At 42.0% G+C, this 10,000-nt stretch overlaps 1 protein-coding gene across 1 annotated transcript in view; it reads left to right on the forward strand.

Annotated features, from left to right (window-relative positions):
- The first annotated feature begins 6 nt into the window (after positions 1 to 6).
- lig3 (ligase III, DNA, ATP-dependent) overlaps positions 7 to 10,000 on the forward strand; it is an 18,135-nt gene continuing 8,141 nt past the window's right edge. Inside the window, exons 1-6 of the mRNA XM_079694963.1 lie at positions 7 to 91; positions 3,212 to 3,289; positions 3,585 to 3,753; positions 6,718 to 6,873; positions 8,555 to 8,686; positions 8,774 to 8,853. Coding sequence (XP_079551089.1) covers positions 3,267 to 3,289; positions 3,585 to 3,753; positions 6,718 to 6,873; positions 8,555 to 8,686; positions 8,774 to 8,853 — 560 coding nt within the window. The 5' untranslated portion in view covers positions 7 to 91; positions 3,212 to 3,266. The remainder of the gene's footprint in view (positions 92 to 3,211; positions 3,290 to 3,584; positions 3,754 to 6,717; positions 6,874 to 8,554; positions 8,687 to 8,773; positions 8,854 to 10,000) is intronic.

Raw genomic sequence — 10,000 nt, forward strand, 5'->3', positions numbered from 1 at the left:
CCATACAGGAAGTGGACGCCTCGCTGACCCGCCTGGCGCTGCTGACCAAGGAGGACGAGCAGCAGGTTGAGCTGGAGGAAATCTCCAAAAAGTAAAGCACTTCTTCATCATTTCGTAAGAAGTAGTCTGGGTATAAAACTGTACATTCAAGGTCATCCAGTAAAAGGCAGTTCAGTAATCTCCTCCCCCCGAGGCAAATGGTTCTTGAAGACCTTACGAAGGGTCGATGCTGCGTTCACACAGGTTTTCCAATTTCCTGAGATACAGAATCAGCGCCTGAGGGCTTCTTAACATTTAAAACACTATGAATGCGTCACACCCAACTTAACGGGAAGAAACTCAGCTTTCAGACAATATTAACCATCGTTAGCTAAACGAAACACGAGGGTAATAACAAAGGCTCTGAATTAGCCCTGAGTGAAAAAAAATGCTAACGCAATTAGCACAGAACTCAAGGTAAAATACCCTTATTACTGATCGTATCTGCACAAACAAGATATCGATTAGCAAGCTGAGATTCCACAGATTCCAGACATATAAGTATCATCACTGAGCGATCAGAACTCGCGACAGGGGAAGCAAACACAGACTTCACACGACGTAGCTTCACGGAGGAAACACAGAGATATTCTTACCGTAGCTGTTGTTCTGATCAAAGGTTGTGTTCAATGGCATTACAACGAGAACAACACGGCTGAAGGTTAATCCAATGTGTCTGTGTCACTTTGAAATGATTACTGAATCCATCTTAATAATAATAATAATACATTTTATTTTTAGGCGCCTTCCATGACTCCCAAGGAGTAACGCTAATAGGCAACAAAACATAATAAAAACACAAACAGGAAATCATGGAGTGTGGACACAAATGAAAACATATAATGGGGAGCACTACAGTGAGTAGGCCGATTTGAACAGGTGGGTTTTTAATTGGGATTTGAATATGGTGATTGTGTCTGACTGCCGGATGTGCGGGGGGGAGGGAGTTCCAGAGTCTGGGAGCAGCGCAGCTAAAAGCCCGAGCACCCATGGTGACGAGGCGTGGGGTGGGGACGGTTAGCAGACCAGCAGCGGAAGGGAGCGATGAGGGGGTGTACTCTTGAAGAAGGTCAGCCAGATAGTGGGGAGTGGGGGGTGGGGGGGGAGTGGGTTGTGTAGAGCTTTCATATTTATGTCAATAGCGGGGTTTTCAGATAGAGTTGCTATGAGAGCTACCAGAGTGTATGGCAGCTTCCGGTTTTGGGCATTCTGGCTACGCATCACTCATGGGTAATGTTTAGATGGATTTTAGGAACTTCCCTCGATTCTATTGGCTCTAACGGTTAAAAAGAGGTGTCAATCATCAAAATCGATCGAGGGGGGCCGTAGATATGGAAAATCCACCCAAATGACCCCTTAAGTGTTTTTTTTTTTGCTAAATCTCTAAAAAGGTCAAACTTCACTTGTTTTGCATCAAACTTGATACAGTGTATTTATTACATGTTGTAGTTTGGATTCCTAAAGCTTTTAGTCTACTAACCCATCTTTAAGGAAGTGGCAGATTTTTTCCGGCTGTGTATTTTCAAATTCTAGCGCACTCCAGCTGGTTTCTCCAAAATTACCCACCCCACCTTTGAGACTTGAAAACGTTGTGCACAGGATTTTTCCCGGTTGAGACCTAATCTTTCCGACTGTTGTGCCCTAATTAAGATCCGCTTCTAAATTATGAGTTTTTCTTTCTCCCATGCTTCACCTTTTTACCAAGTTTCATAAAAGTCTGGCGTGAAGTTTTTCTGTACCTCTGCTGACAGACAGACAGACAGAGCCGTAAACATGAACCTTTTTGCAGGAGGTAATTATGAATGTTTGTCCCGGTGCATTAAGGACTCATCAGTGCACAAAATGCATGTCCCGCTGTTTTAGAAATTGCTTTGACATTTTTGTAAAACAAAAAAAGTTAACTATAGATTTCTGACATCTATCAACGTTGTGTTAAGAATACTCTTTATCCCTTGCAGCCGTACCTCTCTAAGTAATGTGTTTTATTTTGGCTTTTCAGTTATAGTATAAATATAGCCGTTTTCTCTGGTAGATAGATCTGGGATTTCTTTTCACAGTATTTAATCTGGCAATCTTCGTTTTTCTTGTTTTGTGTGCTCTGCTTTTTCATTGTTGGTATTTGCTGTTTCTCTCCTTGTTGTTGTTTGTCAGCCTGAGGCGTGTCTAACTCACAGACGTCTGTATTTGACGTGTTGTTTTCCCTCCACAGCAGCAGATGCCAGAGAGGGATTCTGTTCATTTTTTAAATATTACATTTACAGCTGTCAACAGACAGAAGCAATATGTTGTGCTGTGCTGAATGTGCTGTGCTGAATAACATGTCTACCTGTGTCATCGTGGATAAGGCAGGGTTTTGAAATACTTATAATTTCTGTTAATAGGCGCGTTCACACCGCAGTGCTTTTCCCACTTTAGTTCCGGTATAGTTCCGAAATGTTGCGTTCACACCAAAAAGAGCCGGAACTAAAATTAGTTCATCAGAACCTTTTTACCCCCTTTTCCGTCCCCGCTAGAGAGCAGGGACTTTCGTGGGAGAAAAAGGTTCCTGTGTCTGATTGGCTGGGCGGATTGCAAACCACGCCCCGTAAAACTCCCAAAAAGTTTTGTGAAGCCGCCATTTTATTATCCACGCATTGCATTATTAGCATTAGCATTAGCCCAGCGCACAAAGGCAGAGAGACGAACTTATGGCAACACAAAAGAAAACATGGGAGCGGTGGAGATGAGGAGGTGTCGGCGTTCTGGCGATTTACTCTGAAGGCTTCAGTAAAAGCTGCTGGGAGTCCCAGCAGCTTTTACTGAAGCCAGTCCCAAACTCTGGGGACTTCCGGCCGGGGACTTCGGGTGGCAGTATACGCCGTGAAGTTGTTTGCGGCCTGCCAGTAAACCCAAAGCAGAAGAAGAAGAAGTGACGTCAGCGGCTTCATTTGCCTAATCCTCCCTCAGGAATTTATTCCGGTGTGAACGCGATCTGAATTTATTTCCTAGAGTTCTGAGGAACTAAGTTCTCATGAACCTTTGTGGGAAAAGTATGAATGCGCCTAATTAAAGTTTTTTTTAATATAATATATACTTATTTATATTTATTTTGGAGCATTTCTGCTAGATTCTCACTTTATGAAATGCTGTAATAAACCATCATTTGCTTAATGTGCTTCTCTTCTCCTCACAGATGCACCGGTAACGACCTGAAATGCATCATTCGCCTTATAAAACACGACCTCAAGATGAATTCTGGAGCAAAACACGTGTAAGTGTCCAACAATCTTTCACTAATGCACATTCTCACAGATATTGAACTGACTGTTATTTTATTGATTGTTGTGCTTTTATTTAGGTCTTAATGTGTGCATATGTATACATGTGTTTTTGATTGTGTAAGATATACATATTTGTTTAATTTGCTTTTGTATTCGGGATTGTGGGAAACTGTATTTCGATCTCTCTGTCTGTACACACAAACTGGAAGAGTGACATTAAAGTGGACTTTGACTTTTGACTTTGACATATCTTGAACTCCTGTGTCATTATTGTGTGTTGTTCAGCCTGGACGCTGTGGATCCAAACGCTTACGATGCCTTCAAGGCCTCTCGTAATCTGGGAGACGTGATCGAGCGGGTGTTGAGGAACCAACAGGACGCGACTAACGGCTCCGGACCCCGAAAACTCCTCACTGTGGAGGCATCGCTCATGACCCCCGTGCAGCCCATGCTGGTGAGTGACACTCCTCAAATGTGAGAAATAAATACATACGCTCACTGATTCAGTAAAGTAGTGTGTATGAGATTCCTGTGGCCTGTTATATAGGTTTTGGTCTAAAAAGGCTACACTTTCTAAGCCGTTGACCAATCAGAGCAGACTGGGTTCTGGTTTCAGACGGAGGGTGAAAAGAGGGGCTGCAGCACAGGCAGTGTGAGAAAAATAAAGAGCTGTTTGAACATTAAAGCATGGAGCAGGCCAGAACCGACAGACCTGTGAAGCTTTACAGGAGGCGGGCTTAGATCACTGGACGACAGAGTTGGTCTCCGTGTGCACAGACAGGGCTGCTGTTAACGTCGGTGTGAACAACAGAATTGTACCAAAACTACGTCAACTGGCTGCGGTGGGAGACTCCCCTGTGCACGCACACACACTGGAGAACTGCGCAAAATCAGCTGATCACAACGCTCACGCTCTGCGGTCAAGCTGCTGCAGTTTGATTTACAACAAGGTGGAGCAGAACACACAGCTGCAAACTTCCTCAGGCTGTTAATGGAAGAGTTTGAAATCAGACAGAGGTGGAAGAAGTACTCAGATCTTGTGTAGGAATACTCTGTTACAGTAAAAGACCTGCATTCAAAATGTTCCTCAAGTGAAAGTAGAAAAGTATTCTCATCAAAATATAGTGAAAGTATAAGTACTCAGATCTTGTACTTGAGTAAAAGTAGAAGTACTCATATCTAGTACTTGAGTAAAAGTATAAGTACTCAGATCTTGTACTTGAGTAAAAGTAGAAGTACTCAGTTCTTGTACTTGAGTAAAAGTAGAAGTACTCAGATCTTGTACTTGAGTAAAAGTAGAAGTACTCAGATCTTGTACTTGAGTAAAAGTAGAAGTACTCAGGTCTTGTTCTTAGTAAAAGTAGAAGTACTCAGATCTTGTACTTGAGTACAAGTAGAAGTACTCAGATCTTGTACTTGAGTAACAGTAGAAGTACTCAGATCTTGTACTTGAGTAAAAGTAGAAGTACTCAGATCTTGTACTTGAGTAAAAGTAGAAGTACTCAGATCTTGTACTTGAGTAAAAGTAGAAGTACTCAGATCTTGTACTTGAGTAAAAGTAGAAGTACTCAGATCTTGTACTTGAGTAAAAGTAGAAGTATTCAGATCTTGTACTTGAGTAAAAGTAGAAGTACTCAGATCTTGTACTTGAGTAAAAGTAGAAGTACTCAGATCTTGTACTTGAGTAAAAGTAGAAGTATTCAGATCTTGTACTTGAGTAAAAGTAGAAGTACTCAGATCTTGTACTTGAGTAAAAGTAGAAGTATTCAGATCTTGTACTTGAGTAAAAGTAGAAGTACTCAGGTCTTGTTCTTAGTAAAAGTAGAAGTACTCAGATCTTGTACTTGAGTACAAGTAGAAGTACTCAGATCTTGTACTTGAGTAACAGTAGAAGTACTCAGATCTTGTACTTGAGTAACAGTAGAAGTACTCAGATCTTGTACTTGAGTAAAAGTAGAAGTACTCAGATCTTGTACTTGAGTAAAAGTAGAAGTACTCAGATCTTGTACTTGAGTAAAAGTAGAAGTACTCAGATCTTGTACTTGAGTAAAAGTAGAAGTATTCAGATCTTGTACTTGAGTAAAAGTAGAAGTACTCAGATCTTGTACTTGAGTAAAAGTAGAAGTACTCAGATCTTGTACTTGAGTAAAAGTAGAAGTATTCAGATCTTGTACTTGAGTAAAAGTAGAAGTACTCAGATCTTGTACTTGAGTAAAAGTAGAAGTACCAGAGTGTAGGAATACTCTGTTACAGTAAAAGTCCTTACTTCAAAATGTTCCTCAAGTGAAAGTAGAAAAGTATTCTCATCAAAATATAGTGAAAGTAGCGACAGTAAAAGTAGTCATTGTGCAGATTGGTCCATTTCAGAATAATAGATATGATATGTTTTATAATGATTGATCATGAAAGTGTTCTCAAAGCTGGTAAAGGTGCAGCTAGTCTGAATGACTTTGTATTCTGCAGGGTAGCTGGTGGATTTACTCCAGGTGGAACTAAAGTCTGATTTAACACTTGATTATATTTCACATCATTCATCCACATCTGAGAAGTAACTAAAGGTATTAAATACATGTAGAGGAGTAGAAGTACACCCTTTACCTCTGAATTGTAGTGGAGTAGAAGTACAAAGAAATAGAAATACTCAAGTAATGTACAAGTATCTAAAAATGGTACCTAAGTGCAGTACTTGAAGAAGTGTACTTAGCAACTTCCCACCTCTGAAATCAGATATGACTTCAAGTCATGTGATCATTTCTTAGTATTTGATCCTTCAACGCGGCCTCAGGAAATGCAAGGACTTCACAGTTTTGGCAACAAGTTTGGAGAAAGCAAATTGGAGGTTTAAACAGGGACAGGGAGGTGCATCTTCATCATCTTCATCATCCTCATCATCTACCATGCAAGAAGTGTAAATAGAGGACAGTGAGGAAGACTGCACTTATTAACACCACGCTGTCTCCTGGTACTCATCTGAGTAACTCACTAAAAAAGTGATGTGCACCCCTGCTTATACATTCAGTTCTTTGCATACTTTTATGCAAGGAAAGCAAGTTTTGAGAACGAATTTCTTTCCGCCTTTCTTAATTTAATTTATCGTGGCAGATGTCTAACCGCCTCAGGGTTTTTACACGTCACACTTCTTTCCAGCTGTGCCTCAGTCGTGTTCCTGTTATCTTGGTACTTTTTGGTTTCTTTCCGATAGCAATAATGGCCAAAAGCACAAAAATAAAAAGCAAATTGTTCAAATAACTTTAATTCTCGAGGGGATGTGAAAGTTGAGTTTCTGCGACAGCAAAGTCAAAAACAGAAGCTCACTTTTGACTTTGGAGCAACTTTTAGGAAACCTTTAATGAAAAGTAAGTGAGAATCTGTTCTTTACTGACAGCTCGTTGTTGTTCTCCCTTTTGTGTTTTTCCAGGCAGAGGCATGTAAATCCATCGAGCACGCCATGAAGAAATGTCCCAATGGGATGTACTCGGAGATCAAATACGACGGGGAACGTGTGCAGGTCCACAAGAACGGAGACGTCTTCAGCTACTTCAGCCGCAGCCTGAAGCCAGTGCTGCCACACAAAGTCAGTGCACCACACACACACACACACACACACACACACACACACACACACACACACACACACACACACACACACACACACACACACACACACACACACACACACACACACACACACACACACGAACACACGAACACACGAACACACGAACGAACACACGAACACACGAACACACACACACAGTATGACAGTGCGTGTCAGAGGGGGATCTGCTCAGCGATGTCCCTGCAGGGTTAGCGACTGAAAGGTATTTCCCCAGCGTGTAATTCAGATTCCTCTCGAGGTTTTCCAGCGTGAGGCCGGGAGCCTCAAACATGCACGGATAAATAGCTCCACATGGTGATCATTAGCCCGTTCAAACCACGAGAGGTGGCTGCTGAACGCACAATATTTATCTCCAAACCCCAGGACACTTCAGGGAGGAAGTCAAAAGGCTTTTCGTGTGAGTGAGGATATGCAGGAATATATCCAAATGCTAATGGACGGTCTCTCTATTTTCTCTCACTTCCTCAGGCTTTTTAAAGAGGACATGTTCGGCTCATTTTCAGGTTCATATTAGTATGTTGTGCCTCTACTGTGACATAACCAGTGCAGGAGAAGACAACCCCCAAAAACCATGTATGTTTAATAAGAACTGGATGCAGCGTGGGAGGCGGGGCCTCGTTCATTCCTATGAGAGCTGCTCATTGGCGCATGAAGACAAAATGGCCCAACTTTTGAGAGAGCGAGACGTCACGAAAGTATTCATATAATCTTATAATCCGTTCTTATTGTGCATCGATGGGTAAAGGTAAAACTCATGTAGTACTGAACACGTCACATGAACGTGCCGGGCGGCGCGGCCCCGTGGGTTAGATCCGCGTTCATAATGCAGAGGTAAAATAACTCTCAGAATAACGTTATCAGCACATTTTACAACTTGAGGACCGAATGTTTTTAATAAGGGCTATACAAGTGTTCATACTGGGTAGTTTATTAAGTTTACAAAAAATTATCCAACGATTTACAGACTCTCTTTCCCGATGTAAGTCAATGGGAGAAAGTCTTCCGGGCCCAGCGACTGATACGGAAGTGTAGTACCGCCGTTTGGCCACAACGAATATTTTCCTCAGTCAAAAGAATGTAATATGTTTATTTTACGGTTACATGCCGATTTACAGAAGCACGATGTCCATAAACTACATGTCCCACAGCGTATCTTAAATTTGACTTTTTTTTTTATTGTTACTTTTTTTTCAAAATCTCACTTCTTTTTTTTTTGACTTTTTTTTCAGAATTTGGCTTTTCTTTTAAAATCGTTTTTGGACATACTCACTGAAGAGACTTGCACTTATTTGCCCTAGACTTCTGCTTTCAGACGTAGTTAATTATGAAGTTATTACCCTATCCGATAATAATCCAATGCAGAGGCAGTAATGTAATATTATACATTATTTTATATATATTAAATATTTATATATGTATTTTTATACAGTCTTAAAGTTACAACCGGCCCTTTGAGTGCAGCCATAATGCTGATGTGGCCCGTGATGAAATTGAATTTGACTCCCCTGCTTTAGACAATGTGTTGTTCCTGTATCTAGCCTATTGTAAATCTGACAAGTCTTGTTTTAAAAGTTGTTTTGAATGCGTCACATGTTCGCTCAGTGTCTAACCTCAGTGCGTGTTCTTCGTGTCTCAGGTGGCACATTTCAAGGAGTTCATCCCTCAGGCGTTCGTGGGAGGTGACAGCATGATCTTAGACGCTGAGGTGCTTCTGATCGACACCAACACCAGCAAGCCTCTGCCCTTTGGGAGCCTGGGAGTTCACAAAGTGAGAGCCCAGCAGCCATTAGGCTTCTTTTTCATTCTTTTGTTTCCCGTCTGCATGAATTACATGAACACTTTCCTCTCCCTGCAGAAAGCCGCCTTCCAAGATGCCAAAGTGTGCCTTTTTGTCTTTGACTGCATCTTCTTCAATGGCGTGAGTCTCATGGAGAGGTAATGTGTGCTCACTCAGAACAAGTTGCAAAACAATTACCGTCATTTTCGGACTATAAATATAGTATATAGGCTTATATAACGGTGCGGCTAATCTATGGATTTTACAGCTAACGGCCACTAGGGGACCTCCTAAATCTATGGATTGTTACAGCTAACGGCCACTAGGGGATCTCCTAAATCTATGGATTGTTAAAGCTAACGGCCACTAGGGGATCTCCTAAATCTATGGATTGTTACAGCTAACGGCCACTAGGGGATCTCCTAAATCTATGGATTGTTACAGCTAACGGCCACTAGGGGACCTCCTAAATCTATGGATTGTTACAGCTAACGGCCACTAGGGGACCTCCTAAATCTATGGATTGTTACAGCTAACGGCCACTAGGGGATCTCCTAAATCTATGGATTGTTACAGCTAACGGCCACTAGGGGATCTCCTAAATCTATGGGTTTTACAGCTAACGGCCACTAGGGGACCTCCTAAATCTATGGATTGTTACAGCTAACGGCCACTAGGGGATCTCCTAAATCTGTGGATTGTTACAGCTAACGGCCACTAGGGGACCTCCTAAATCTATGGGTTTTACAGGTTACAGTCCACCACCTTTAACTCTATGGGCTCTATGGCCGGTCCGCGCCCCCCACCTTTAAGCGGCGGGCTCCAGCAGGAAAAGCTGGAGGCCGGAAAAGAGTGAGACAGGTAGCGCGCAAAAGTAAAAGTGGAACCGAGAGTGATACGAGAGACAGAACGAGAGCAAGACAGACAGACATTACGAGAGCGAGACACTTTGTCCCCGTACCACTGGTTGAAAACCACTGCTGTAGATCACTGCCGGTACGTGCGCTCGGAGCGCACCGTTTAAGTTTGAAAGTTGAAAAGTTTGTGTGTCTGAAACGCTATGTGATACAGTACAGTTTACACAGCACATGTTCTGTAGCTACTATTGCACTAAATGCTAACACTTGAATACGTTATGCAAATATGCAACTTGTTTGTTGAAATGTTAATAAATGGGAGCTTCCTCAAACAGCCATCTCTTTCCTGACAATCCCCTCTGTGCACGAACCCTTACATATGGTAATGAAACATTAAAACACCTGCGGCTTATAGTCCAGTGCGGCTTATATATGTACACATCATTCA

Source organism: Notothenia rossii (assembly GCF_949606895.1).
Source record: "Notothenia rossii genome assembly, contig: scaffold_382, whole genome shotgun sequence".
NCBI classification, from domain to species: Eukaryota; Metazoa; Chordata; class Actinopteri; order Perciformes; family Nototheniidae; genus Notothenia; species Notothenia rossii.